Raw genomic sequence first — 15,723 nt, forward strand, 5'->3', positions numbered from 1 at the left:
TTCATTTGAATTTAGATTTAGTTCATTCTTAAATATTTGTACTAATTACTTTGGCCACTGTAACTTTACAAATATTGTTTTTATTTCAAATAATGATTTTAGGTAATTTTATTCATTTTTTAAAGAATTTTCTATATTTTTTCTTTTGTTCTAGAATTAATGCTTTCTTGTATCTTCCTGAATCAAAATTTACATACCATAAAATTTTATTAGATTGACAAATGTGAATTTGTCAAGTAATAATGTTTAATTACATGTTCCACCATTTTTAATTATGTCAATTTATTTCACACTCTTGATATATCTCGATATTAAAAAAAAAGTAATTAGCTTTTATTAACATACAAATTCAACTGTATCTTTTAAATCATTCATTTAATGCGTTTATGAGAAAGTTTTACTTTTTCCACTGTTGAAGTAATAATACAAAATAAGAGTAATTCTATATAGGTTTTTTATAGCAGGAATAAATTAAAAAGAATTTGTGCCTACATAAAAAGAAGTACTGTTTCAATTTAATTGCCACTACCTTCAGAATGAAAATTCCCTCTATAAAGTTGGCTGTAGCAAATATATCATACGGAAGGAACTTAGCCAAATTATTTCAGAGTATGATAATTCATACTATTTCTGATAGTTGGCAAAGCATTCAACTAGTTTTAAACATTGATAATACAAAAAGGAGAATAAAAAAACAATATGTACAGAAAGTGTTTTCCCATCCTGCACTTGATGGAACATGAATACAGTATACATGTCAGTTGTAATGCACAGAACAGAATCCTTTAACATTTTAGCAAGTAATTGGCGTGCAGCTAGAGTCAAGGAAGCACGGCATACCATTTCATTTTTTTCTTGTTTTCAGCCACTTGACAGGTTCAATGCAGTTCTTCAAGATTCTCTATCTAGTGCCAGTCGTTTTATTTCGGCATACCCCTACATTCTACATCCCTAACAGTTTGTTTTACATATTCGAAATGGTGCCTGCCTGTACAATGTTTCCTTTCCACTGTCCCTCCAATATTAAAGCGACTACTATTCCAGGGTGCCTTAATATGTGGCTTATAAGTCTCTTCTTTTAACTATATTTTTCTAAATGCTTCTTTCTTCATCAGTTTGCCGCAACACCTCTTCATTTATCACTTTATCCAACCTTCTTCATTTTTAACATTCTCCTTTAGCACCACATTTCAAAAGCTTCTAATCTTTTCTCAGGTTTCACTTTCTTTCTTTTTTTCTTTCTTTCTTTCTTTCAAGTTTCATTTCTGTATAAAGCTATGTTCCAAACATATATTTTCAAAAATGTTTTCCTGGCGTTTAAATTAATTTTTGATGTAAACAAATTATATTTCTGAATGAAGGCTCATTTTGCCTGTGCTATTCTGCATTTTATATCGCTCCTGCTTCGTCCATCTTTAGTAATTCTATTTCCCAAATAACAAAATTCTTCTACCTCTGTAATATTTTCTCTTCCTGCTTTTATATTCAGTGGTTCATCTACACTATTTCTACTACATTTCATTACTTTCGTTTTGTTGTTGTTTATTTTCATGCGGTAGTTCTTGCTTAGGACTTCATCCATGCCGTTCATTGTTTCTCTAAATCTACCACTCCATATGGGACATATATTACCCATGCCACAGTTAATATGTTAAGCCATACTTACTACAGATATTTTATAATGAATATACCCCTTGCTGAAACATGTTCTCACATTCTCATATAATGTCATCATCTGCGAATGTGATTTTGCTGAGTTGTGCTTCATGGTTTAGCTATATCCCTGATTCAAAAATTTATCTCTACTTGTGTATGATATCATCCAGACAGATTGAGGAGTTTCATCCAGTATTGGAGAGTTTCAGCAGTACTACTTCAGTATGTAGTCTACCTCTACAGTACATACAGTCTACTGCACTATTGGGTATAAAATGTGTAATTTAATGGTAAGTAGACGAAGTTAGCAAGTGAAGCAAGCATCAGGTTAAGTATGGTTAGGTTACGTTGGCATTGTATGAAGATCAATAGATGGAAATTACATTATTTAACTGAACAACCTAACACTCACTTCGCTTGCTAACCTCATCTAATTAATATTAAATATACGAATTATATACAATTTGTATATAATTTATAGTATGTTTTATGTATTTTCAGATTACATAGGCCATTTTCTTTTCAATCAGCTATTTAATTGAAAGATTGGTATTAGTTGTTGAATGGCCCCTTCTGAAACTCATTTGTTATTCCCTGATTATATATTCTGCAATTTCTTTCCGTCTATTTTTAAGTATCCTAGCATAAATAATGTGTTATGTAACAGGATGATTCTTCTATAATTTTTCTATAATTTTTGCTGTTGCTTAAGGTAAATGTGATCATGAATTTTAACTTAAACCTTTTATTCAAATAAGAAGGAAAAATTTTATTCTTTCTTATATAAATAATCCTTTGTATTCCAGATTTAATGTCTTCTGTAAAGAGAATGTTGTAACCTTACTAGTCGCATCCATTGGCCTGTAGATTGCATTACAAATGTAAACAATCCTTTTGTGTAAACAAGGAAAATTTCAGTTTACGGAAAACTTAATGCTTTGCTTTATTACCAAAGAAAAAGTAGCAACCTTTTTGATTTTGTCTACTACCATAAATTCTTTATTGAAATATGAAATTTATACATTTATTTTATGGTAAGAGATTTTTTTTTATTGTTACCTTGTTTGGTTTAAGTTTTATTAATTCTTTTCTTCTTTCTGAAACCAGCTCTAAGTGAATGTTTATTTTTACTTATTAACAATAATAATGGGTACAGATGCAGAAGAAAAAATTTATGGCTGATATTCTAAAGCCAGACAAAGGCGAGGTAATCTATCAGCTTGCAAAGAGTAGATGTCTACACCCATTTATCTTATATTCTTTTATCATATTCTCTAGATGAAATTTTTAAATCCTGTCCAACACTTTTAATTGGTATTTTGTCCAACAGTCTGTGGCTCCTCATTGTTCTAAGGAATCTCATTTTTGCACCTTTGACCAAGATCTTTTTCTCTTTTATAATGCCCAAGCTTCACTTCTATTCGACAAAACCGGTATTGCCACGATCTTGTAGTATTTCAATCTAGTTTCTCTCCTGGTTTTTTGCGTTAGTGTTCTATAAATCGTTTCACACAAATATGCTTAAACTTATTAAGTTTAGTTGTCACACTCTGGTCATATATAAAAGATACTGAATATCCTAAATAATAAAAGGTAAAATCTTGCTTCATTGGTGTTATTCTACTTATTCTGCCTTTGATCTCGCTAGGTATTTTCTTCAGGCCGGCCTCTGTGGCCTATTTGTAGTGTCTCGGCCTTTCATCCAGAGATCCTGGGTTTGAATCCTGGTATGCATGGCACTTTCACACATGTTACAAATCATTCATCTCATCCTCCGAGCAGTACCTAATGGTGGTCCTGGAGGTTAAAAAAAACTTTCTACAGAAAGTCAATCAATTATTCAGGAAATGGATCAAAGTGATCAATCAGTCAAAAGTTAACATTATCACAGCAAGTTGTTGGGAATGGAAAATCAACAAGAATTGACTGCAATCATCTGGAAAGTTTGTGAACAAAAACTGTTCTGTTACACTTGACAAAGGAATCTTTTAACACACACACGCGCACACACACACACACACACATATATATATATATATATATATATTTAAAATCTATTAATATAAATCATCTAGTTTTTGTTTTTCAAAGATTAATTTCAGTTTATACATTACGTAACAATTGTAGTCCATATGTAATTTTAATTATATTATTGTGACTTTTGCACATGCAATTTGTATGAGACACATAAATGTGCTTTCATAAATCCTGTACTGTTACCATTGTAAGAAAAATAAATGAATAAGTGTAATACAAGCTAAAAGTGGCAAAGGGTCTAACAGAAATTAGCATTATTATTATTATTATATTCATTGTTATATCATAAATTTTTATGTGAGAAAATAAAGTAGCTCTAAAAGGAAGTTCGTTTTCTAATGCTTGTTGATAAAAATTTTAACTAAAAAATAATCTGTGTTATTGCATAATAGAATGACACATATAAAACAAGCTACAGTAAATTTATTTGAGAATACAGGGCCTGCAGTCTCCAAGTTTTTGACTGCAGGTAGTATTTCTTCTCAAACATTAAAGTTGTATTATAATCAAGATATATAATATGAATATTGTGTGTCAGCTTTGTTTTAATTATTAATACTTTTATTCTATAGGTAACTTTTTTATTTTTTTTTTATTGAAGATGTTTAACCGAATGCCGTGAAGATTGTAGATACAACCTTGAAGCAGTTGATCTCTTAATTAGATCTCATCTAGTCAACATGCAACAATATGATCACCATGTGGCACATTCTATGGATAATGGCCATAACTACATACCAATGGCATTTGGAATGCAATTAGTACAGCATTATTTAGTCGATGATAGAAATAATAATCATGTTACTGATAATGATTTGTACAACACCGTTGAAATGCTTTGTCGTATAGCAAATCATGCACGTCAACCACCAGAAGGGTAAATTTCCGTTTATTACATCTAATGTGAATGTAAAACTATAGTTCAAATCATATAATTTTGTTTTAAATATTCTAGCAATTTTATTTGTTATTAATAAACTTTGCAATGAATAATTTTACTTATTTGAGTATATATTGTAATTTAATTGATTGTTTTAAAAATCAGATACAGTATTTAATTAAGAATAAATGTTAAGAGGTTTTTTGTTTTATTTTAACATAAGTTTAATTTTTCATATGCATATAGTAGTTACTGGAAAGTAAATATATATATATATATATATATATATATATAAATAAATTCTAGTGTTCTGCTGAGCTATTATGTAGCTTTTAGTAAGACAAATATTTTGTCTTCATTTTCTGAAGTCATAATACTGGTTTTATTTGATTTGATTTTATTTAACAACATGTCCAGATCAACATTTTAGGGCTAAATACTTATGTCTCAGATTGTTGATAAGCGTGTAATGAATCACAACTTCTGGTAATTCAGATGTCTCTGTATCTAGAACAGTTTCAGCAGCATTCCTTGTAAAGTTAAGTGAACATATGGTTATGACCTTAGGTTCATTAGGCCAGGTTGTGTTATTATTTAGCACTAAACTGTTATTTTTTTCTTGTGAAAGACTCCAGAATATTTGTTAAGCAACATGTGCAGACATTTGCTGTGGTCAGTGCTAATTCATGCTTAAATTGTAATGCTGTGCATTCAGTAGTTATATTATGGTCAGTATCTTAGATATTTTTATTTTAATTAATTCATTCTGAAGCATTCTTGCAGTTTAAGTCGACTTAGAGTTCAAACAAAAGTTAAAGTACAATGTTATGTACTTCTGTTGAATTGTTTTATTAGAATATAGAGTCAATAACATGTTTTTTCAAAATAAATTATGGTGTATGATGTTCATTTTAACTGTTTTGCTATTTTTATAAGTAATATTGTTTTTAATTTTTCTTTATAAAATAGGTAGCATTATATTCAGAAATTCATGAAGCAGAAAAAATATTTAAATATTTCTTTTTAATTTGACATAAGTAATTGCTATTAATTTGAAAAGATAAATGGCATTTTTCCTATAAAAATTTTGGTATACATTTTCTTAAGTTTTAATTAAACTCTACTGAATAATTCAAATATTGAATGCAGCTGTATTTTTACTTAGCTTCTGATAAGAAACCACATCCAAACAAGAACTAGAAAATGCAATTCTCAGAATACTTTAAATTGTATAAATTCAGATGTTCTTAATTATTTAATTTGTAAGGTTATAAATAAAAACTGGAAAAATGTAAAATCAAGTATTCTGTTGTGAAATCTAAGTAATTATTATAATATTATTTACAGTGCAATGTTAAAATTAGCATTAATTTGAATGTTTAAATTTTGTTTTATGTTATTTCTTTTTAACGCTTGTATTACAGATTAACAGCATTGATAGATATGCTGAGAGCAAGTCATGATCAAGGTTTTCTTGGTGATAGAGCTCCAGGTGGACCAACTGCGCAAATACATTCTGGGATTCTTCAAGTCAGGGTAATTTAAAATTCTGTCAATATTAGTTAACTTTGTTTAATTAAAAATATTTATCATTGTTTTTAATTGGATGATTTCAGTCTGATCCTCTATTTTGTTTAATTTTTTTACATAAAGCAAGTATTTTTAAACATAAAGCAAATGAAAGGTCTCAGCACCAGCATGATATATTATGTATATCACAGTTTATTTATATTATGAAATTTATGGGTTGACATGTTAGAACATGTCACATCCTCTATTGATCTCTGGAAGTGGAGTTTATTGTACTTAAAAAGACAACAGTTGTAAGGCAAAGATATTCCCAGAGATAACATAATTTGGGTTCATTGATCTTTAACATAATACATCAGATTTAAAGAGAACACTTTATAAATTATTATTCTAACAAAGAGTGTTTTATTTGGTTTAGAAACAAAAATAAAATGACTTATAAGTATATATATATATAATTAACAATATAAATAAAATGTTTCCTTCAAAATATGTACCCCCTAGCAAACTTATTTTAAAAACACTCAAAATATACAAACTAGGCATACTGTTCAAAATCTTTCAACTACACCAATGTCACAATGTAAAAACTATCAGGCTGGCTGAAAAGTTTTGCTTCTATGTAAATAGAAAATGAATTTGTGAAAAATATTTTAATGAAATAAAAACTTACATTGATTCTTTTTTTTTCAGTTTGCATAATTATGCCATATTAGTTTTTTAAATACGTCATTAAAAAAAAAATTAGTCTTGAAGTTGAAATCATTGTCTTGCTCCAGACTTTACCTCTTCATTACAGATTACAATTACCAGGATCCAGGGTTGTGGGTGTAGGAGTATTGAAAAACCCAGGTTTTATAACATTTCTTGAGATTGCACTTTTGAGGCCTAGTGTTGAAAATGTTTTTAATTTTTTATTCCAATGCATTTGATTCTTCTCTTTAATAAAATTCTCACTGTAACTTTCAGAGTCTATTATTCTTTTTCAAGAAAATCTCCAAAAATTACATTCAGAATCACCCTCCAAAAACAAAAAAAAATTATCTCCCAACAGTCAAAATTATCTTCCCAGCAGAAGTCTGAAATTTGAATTTTTGGCTGAGATGATCCTTTTTATTGGCATTCCATGGGACTGCCTTTTGTTCTCGGAGTCATAAAGATGGACCAAGTTTCATTTGCTATAATGATCTTTAATAAATTATCGCCTTGTTTAAAAATGTTTATGAGTGTCTGAGAAATCCAAACTTTTTCATGTCCACACAGTATGTGCAATATCCATTTGGCATAAACTTTACAGAATTAGAATCTAAGAACTCCAATAATAAGCCTACTTGCCTTAAAATTATTATTAATTCAACAGTTTTTTAGGATCAATTCTTCAATACAAATTTGATGATGCCAACCACTTGAAGTCAAGTCATGCCTTTTACTTCATGATTTGTCACTTGAATCTGTTCGCCCCATTTCTCTATTTTAGAATTGCCTTACCCACCCAGCATATTATTGTACTCACATCAGCACAATGGTGACTGTAAATGATTACATTTATCTGAAAATTTCAGTTGGAAAAACTGCCCCGTTAAATTAGAATATCTGATGAAATTCTGCCATTTCAAAGTGCACTGAGCAGGAACTGAGAGCATTTGTGTTCAGTGGAATGTATGATGGTGGGAAGGTGGAGTGTGACTACACAGCCAGTTTTATCCAGATATGACTTATGTAATTAAAAAAATAGAAGCAAATGTTTTCACTCTACCCTTACAAGTATGAGGCACAGATAGAATTAATTATTAGCCCATACCTAACACTTAAAAAGAGCTCATATATAAAGATCACTAAACAACTTATCGACAAAATTTAATACATACTCTTCCCTTGCGCCCTTTGACATAACTAATCTCATATACTAACTTATCAGCACTAGTATCCATCAAAATATGAGTTTTTAAAAACACCAACCACATTAGGATGTATAACTGAAATCATTACTTTTAAAAACATTATTACAGAACAAAATTACTTTACATTCAAACATTCCAATGGGTTACTCATTTCTGGTCTTAATAGAACACTTAATATTTTTACAACTCTTGAAAAACCTTCATGTATTACACTAGGAAAACGTCCAGAAAAAGAATACTGGCGTTATTTTGATGACATCATCATACTTCTATAAAAAGGCTATATAAAGCAGTACTGTTTGTACCTCAGGTCCATCAACAAATTATGCAGCTTTTTTTTATTTCACCATAGGCAAAACAAATACACCTTTAATAATCTACAGGAATCTCTCTATTGTACCTATTCACAACACATTTAATCTCTTAAAAATCACAAATATACATCTTCCTTACTAATGTCACATTAGGATTTGTTAAAATCAGTATAGTAGACAACAGTAGAAACAAACTTTCTAAATCGCCTCATAAAAAGATTTCACATGAATCACGTGCACACACACACACACAAGATATTAACCACAATAAGAAAATTATAAACACTTAAAATTTGATAAAAGCAACATATTAAATGAACAAATATAGTATACATCAAATAAATATATCTTTTGATTATGTACTTAAGGAATGTTGTAACCTTTTTTTGATGGGTCCAACAACAGTAGTACTGTTAACTCAATAGGAGAAGGTGCCACTAAGTCACTCCAAAATATTTAACAATTTTAAAAAACCCTTATAACAGTTAGGTGTCAAGTAAAACTATTACAGTTTTTTTATTAAAAAAATTCATTGAAGTGTAAATAAAATACAAGCAAAAAACCTTATGTTGATGATTGATATACATTTAAAAAACATTTTCCTATTCTGGAAAGTATGTGTCTTTATTCTGACTACATTTTTAGTGATTAAGAAATAAAAAGTGATTATTTTTTATTTTTTCTGTGAATTGTTATAAATTAAACATTTCAAAATAATTATTTGAATTATTTTATTTACATAAATGTTTTCTTTTAATTAGGCTCGTGATTATGATGATCCACCTGGTCTGATGGAGAAGACAGAAGTTTTATTACGTGACTGGGTTGCAATTTATCATAACAGTAATAAGGATCCCAGTAAAGCATTTGGAGTATTCGTTCATCAGGTAATTAGTTTTTAAAATGCATTTGTTCTCTTAACTGATAGTATTTCTTCCTTATCAGGAACATAAAAAAATGAATTAACAAAATAGTGGAATTATTAAAAGCATAAAACGCAGTTTTGAAATTAAGAGCCATATTCTTTTAATGGTAATAAATTAATTCTTAATTTTATTTGATTAATGAAATATATTAAAAATATACTTTCAAAATGTTCTTAGGTTAGCATGTTTTACTTTTTAAAGTAAAACTTTGACAAATTAATTTTATATTCTTGAATATAAAATTCACCCTGAAATATATATGAGGGTAAATCAAATATAAACATGATTTTTGTTCCTGAGTGCCTGTGGTTGCTAGGACTGACTGGGCCCACGCTTCTAGTATGCTTGGGTGGGGTCATTAGGAGCAGGGATAGTTGGCTATTCCACACTCCTAACCACTTCATCAGTATCGCTTACTATGTCAGAGCAACAGGTGCAACCTTCTACTGTGCAAAGCATAATTATAAAATTTCTTGCTCGTGAAGGAGTTCAAGCAACAGAAATTTTCTGGAGATTGACTGCACAGTTCGGGAACCAAACAGTGTCAAGGAATCGTGTATTTGCCTGGCATAAAGAGTTCAAGGAAAGATGAGAATGAGTGAAAAATCAGGAACATGGTCGCTGTCCTCAGACCAGTATTACAGACGAAAACATTCACACAGTGTCAAGCAATCATCACAAATGACCTACTGTTTCGTAAAGTATGTGCCAGATGGATCCCTCACCTTTTGATTGCAGTCAGAAGTTGAGAAGTTTGAAGGTCTGTCAGAGGGTTAGAGCAAAAGAAGGTGATTCATTATTGAGTCGGATTGTCAAAAATTCAATGAAACATGGGTCCATCACTACACTTCCCAGTTGAAACAAGCCAATATGGATTGGCGGAGGAAAGGGGAGGCAGCCACAGTGATAGCCAAGACTCATCTGTTGGCTGGCAAGCTTCTTTCAACCGTTTTTTTTCGACCGGTGAGGTATTTTGCTCATTGTTTTTTGCATGAGCAACGCACAATCAGTGCTGCTTACCACTGTGAGCTGTTTAACGAGGTGAGGGATGCATATCACCGCAAAAGACAAGACCAACTGATTGAGGCCATCCTCCACGACAATGCCAGGCTCCTTACTGTAGCTGTAACGGTATCAAAACTAGAAGAAATGCAGTGGACTCAACTTCATCATCCTCCCTACAGCCCAGATCTATCATCCTGTGATTTTCATTTGTTTGGGCCACTTAAAGAAGCGTTAGGAGGGGAGTGATTTGAAGATGACGAGAGCGTGGAGGAATTCATGCGCAATTGGCTCCTGATGCAACCAGCTTCATTCTACGATGCTGCAATAAAAACCTTCCTTCTCACTGGGAAAAATGTATTTATAAAGCAGGAAACTATGTAGAAAAATAAACTATATTTGCCTTTTATTTTTAATAAATAATTTTTTTTTAATAATAAATTCCCACTTATATTTGATTTACCCTCATATAAAACACCCTGACAGCACTAAAGGAGAATGGCAACTAGACCATATCTTGATGGACAAACACCACCAAAAGGAGATTTAAAATGTGAAAGTCTTACTCTAGGGTCAGATCACTATGCAGTCAGAATTAAAATTAAATTTACTCCCAAAAAAAAGCAACAAAACCAAGCTCCTAAAACCAAAAGAAAAATGGACCCTACCCAACTAATCAAGAATGAAAACTACCAAAAAGCAACTGAAAAAATAACAATCACAGATAAACTTAAAGATCTAGTCAACAACCTTAAAAAAATTGCAGAAGATTTAGCCCCAATAAAATCCCGTAAAAAAATCAATAGTGGAACAGCACAGATGAAACAGTACAGAAAGACATCAAGCATAGCTGTTTTACCAATCCAAAAATCAGAAACATCCTTCCAAAATCTAGTAAAACAAAGAAAAGAAACCACCTGTACTGTAAGGAGAATAAAAAATAATAAAACAGAATCGAGAGACTGTTACTAAACCTTCAAAGATCATCTCCAAAAATACGAACCCCCAACCCTACTAATAAAGAATGAAAGTAGTAAACTCCCCCACAACAATAAATACAACGTGGAACTCCTAGGTAATATTTCAACAAACTACTAAATTGGTAAGAACCAACAGAACTCCTAAACTTAACACCAACACCCCAATAAACATCACCAGAAAACATCAACCCACCCACGATAAAAGCAATCTACCAAGCACTGGGTGAGATGAATAATTACAAAGCAGTGGGAGAAAATCAGACTTTTGTAGAGATCTGGATCAAAGAAGAGCTATCAGAACACTGGATGGCAGCACTCAACTACTTGCTGCACAAAAAAGGAGACAAAACAAACCCTAACAATTACAGGGTAATCTCTCTCCTAGACGCAGCATACAAACTTCTTTCAAGAATCATTCTCAGCAGGATCAGTTCACAAATTGAGAAAGAACTAGGAGAATACCAGGGAGGTCTCAGACCCTGGAAAAGCTGTCCAGACCAGATACTGAATCTCAAGCTAATAATGGATTACAACAGGAAAAGAAACAGAGACATGGTGATAACATTTATAGATTTCAAGGAAGCTTATGACTGCATCCACAGAGAATCCCTATTAACAATTCTAAGACACCTTGGACTACATACCAAATTAATAAATATGATAAAACTGACCTTCACAAACAATAAGTCGAAGGTAAAATTCAGAGGCAAGCTTACGGAACCATTTGAGATCAAAACAGGACTACGCCAAGGCAATGGACTCTCACCACTATTATTCAACTGTGCTTTAGAAATGATAATGAGGGAATGGCTCAAAAAATACCCCCAAAAGTAAAAATTGGCTGAAAAATCAAAACAAACTGTCTTGGTTTCACCAACAACATGGCACAAAAATTGGAACATATGAAAAAGTACTGGGAGGACCACAAGATCCAAGCAGTCCCGTCAAAGAGATTTTGATGGATAATGGACTGACTAAAGTGATCCTATGCGGTCATAAAAGATAATAATAATAATAATACTTGAATGATTACAGTATATTATGATGCCTGTGTTGCTACCACCTGTTCAAGTTCTGTTTAGTATTGGTTTGAGTAGCATGCATTGTTTCCATTTTCAAATCACTGTATTCATTTTGCAAAATATATTTCTTTTTAACATATTAAAAGTATCATTAATAAATTAAACATTCTGAAGATATTAGTTGTCATTTGTTTTCTATTGTCATTACCATTATTATTACCTTCATTGTAGGATTCAATTAAAATCAATGAAATGTAAGGACCTATCCACAAATTGTAAATATTAATTCCCACCTACTTTTCCTTTGTAGTTATTTATCATAGCTAGTCAAAAAGTTACTTTTATGTTTCAAAAACCTAAAATTTAAATAACATCAATTTATAATTTACTAGAAAGTCCTACAGCCTTATTACTGGATGTAGCTAGACTAGATTCAGGATGTAGTGGGTATATTTACTTATCCAGAATTTTAATTTTTTATGCATCTAGATAATATCATGTTGCATTTGTTCTCACCTCTCACTGAGCTCCAATAAAGAAGCACCTGTCTTATTGGGTGCTAGAGGTGCCAACATGATGCTGTCACTGATAAATGAAGGATAGGTACTGATAATTTCCATTCCAGTTCGTTTCCAAGGAAAAGGAGATAAATGAATGAAGAACGGGCACTCATCCCACAGAGGATTATTTCTTATCTGGAGAAAATGGTGTAGATTAGTTTACTTTTGGACCTTTTATTAACTAGTATAAGTCAATTAAACTGTTCCTTTCCTTTCTTTTTGAGAGTAACAAATTTTTGAAAAGTAATATTAAGTTCCTTATTTACTTTATTATTATTATTGTCTTACTATATTAATTTAGACATAAAATATTGTCTATAATAACACTTTTTTATTATGTTGCATATTTTCAAACAGTAATCATGAATTTACATGACGTTTGTTTCTTATACCTGTAAACAGTTGGTGAAATAAGAAATTCAGAATATTTATTATATTTCATTCTTCAGACAATTAATATAACAGATGCCGTCATTAATATATACAAATAGAGGAATAACCTTTTTTAAGCATATCCAGATTCTGTTAGAATCTATTGGATCAAGTGTTGGTTTACATGAATTATCATTTTTGTGTTATGTGAATTGCTGTGTTTGTATAAATTATTTTTAAACAGTTCTCTTATTAATGTAAATAAATATTAATTTATATTAATACAACTTGATTATCTTTAATCAAAACCAATTAAGGTTTATAAAAAATGTGTTAATCATGTAAAATATGATTGTTTTTTTTAATAAAGACTAACAGTACAATTATTTATTTATTTTCTTTTAAAAAATAGATTTTTTACCTAATTTTCTTTTTTTTTTCAGATGAATTATCATGGAATACTGAAAACGGATGATTTAATTACACGCTTTTTCAGACTCAGTACACAAATGGTTGTTGAATTATGTTACCGTTTATTACCAGATCAGAATAGTTCACAAGTTACAACAAGAAACAAAATATTTCATACATTAGATGCATTTGTAAAATTAATTGCATTATTGGTTAAACACTCTGGTGACACAAATAATACTGCCACAAAAATTAATTTATTAAATAAAGTTTTAGGAATTGTTGCTGGTGTCTTACTACAGGATCATGAAGGACGCCAGTTAGAGTTCCAGCAGCTGCCTTATCACCGAGTGTTCATTATGCTATTTCTTGAATTAAATGCTCCTGAGCCTATATTAGAAGCTATTAATTTCCAGGTTTGTATTTGGTTTTTTTAACACGTCACAAAAAAAATATTCCCATAGCCTAGTATGGCAGCTTGGTTATGTAGAATAATGTTTGACAAAGTAAGATTTTCCACCCATTACATTTGATAGGAAAACAGTAGAATATACCAAAAAGTCAGCTATTTTCATATTGTAATAGTCCTCCTTAAGTCTGGTTAACTGATTGTTTAATCATGTAGTACAGTGCACAGTTGTTAATCTCGTTAGAAACTACAGTATATATTCATTCATTTAATCAATTGTTAAATTAAAAAAAAAATTTTTTTGAAGATGTTAAACATTGCACAAATAACATGTGCAGTAGCATGAAATGAAATTTCAACTGTAAGAACTAGTAAGCAATGGGGCAAACTATAGTAATGTTGTAGATGAAATATAAAGTTGAAATAATGAAGAAAATGTGTATGATTAATGAAAGGTGTGGTGGCATCAGGCACCACGGCTTTCAAAAATATGAATATATATCTGGAGCAGCAGTCTCATAGAAAAAAGTCTCCTAAATTTTACAAAATGAAGGGATTGTATAGCAAGTTACAAAATAAAAAATAAATATGAGTTAATAAAAGTCAGTAGGATTAATTTGTGAGTATCTTACTAGCTGTATTTATTTTAATCTTATTATGTCAAAATGCAAACAACGATAAAAGTGGTTTTTAATGACAAAATGCTACCAATTTTAAAGAGCATATTTATTATAAATCAAATAACTAAACTGTCATTAGCTTTATACAGTTATTTTATATGGGTATGAATTTCTGGTTTGTCCCTGAAGGTGAAATTTATTTTGTTTAAGAATAATTCAGATGTCAAGAGTATTTCAATTGTTAATAAAAAAAGGAGCTAAAAGCCTGTATTACTTGGATGGTCAGGTGAACTTGAACTTCATTGTTACCATTAAAGTTTGTTTTTGTTAGAAACATAACATTTTTAAAAAAGAAATGTTCACATATTGCAGTTGTAAGTTAGAAGGGACACTAGTTTTATAAATTCATTGAATTTTTTTACTCCCTTTTCCTTAGTCTTTATCTTTCTTGATTAAGATTTCCACCTTTCCCTGGTTAGGTCGATGATAATTATGCCAACTGCTGCTGTAGCACAGTACTGGTTCCTTCTGTGGGCCAGCCTATATTGTGTTATTATCACTTAAATTTAGTATAAGATTTCGCACACTTCTTATTAGTGATGATAAAAAAAGTAAATTTTATAAATAAGGTTCTAATTTATTATTTTTACATTATTTCATTTTTCAGGTTCTGACTGCATTTTGCCACGTAATGCATATACTCAGACCATCTAAATCACCAGGATTTTCATATGCATGGCTTGAATTAGTATCACATCGTATATTTCTTGGCCGTATGTTAGCATTAACACCGCAGCAAAAAGGTTGGGGAATGTATGCACAATTATTAATCGACCTTTTTAGATATCTAGCACCATTTTTAAGGAATGCTGAATTAGCTAAGCCTGTGACGTTACTCTATAAAGGCACACTTCGTGTTCTACTAGTCTTATTACATGATTTTCCTGAGTTCCTCTGTGATTACCATTATGGATTCTGTGATGTTATCCCTCCAAATTGTATACAGGTTTGTTGTTAAAGTTAATATTAGAATTAGTAATCAAATATGGTCATTTATTATTGGTACATGTGGCCCAATAGAGGTTGGGCCCAACCTCAATATA

The 15,723-nt window shown here is 30.6% G+C and overlaps 1 protein-coding gene across 1 annotated transcript in view; it reads left to right on the forward strand.

Moving 5' to 3' along the window:
• The window catches only part of Not1 (CCR4-NOT transcription complex subunit 1), a 143,798-nt gene that overhangs the window by 98,029 nt on the left and 30,046 nt on the right, over nucleotides 1–15,723 (forward strand). The window contains exons 32-36 of the mRNA XM_075374038.1: nucleotides 4,295–4,570; nucleotides 5,998–6,109; nucleotides 9,080–9,205; nucleotides 13,624–14,007; nucleotides 15,288–15,626. Of these exons, the coding sequence (XP_075230153.1) occupies nucleotides 4,295–4,570; nucleotides 5,998–6,109; nucleotides 9,080–9,205; nucleotides 13,624–14,007; nucleotides 15,288–15,626 (1,237 nt within the window). The remainder of the gene's footprint in view (nucleotides 1–4,294; nucleotides 4,571–5,997; nucleotides 6,110–9,079; nucleotides 9,206–13,623; nucleotides 14,008–15,287; nucleotides 15,627–15,723) is intronic.

This window comes from Lycorma delicatula, chromosome 8 (assembly GCF_047948215.1).
Source record: "Lycorma delicatula isolate Av1 chromosome 8, ASM4794821v1, whole genome shotgun sequence".
NCBI lineage: Eukaryota > Metazoa > Arthropoda > Insecta > Hemiptera > Fulgoridae > Lycorma > Lycorma delicatula.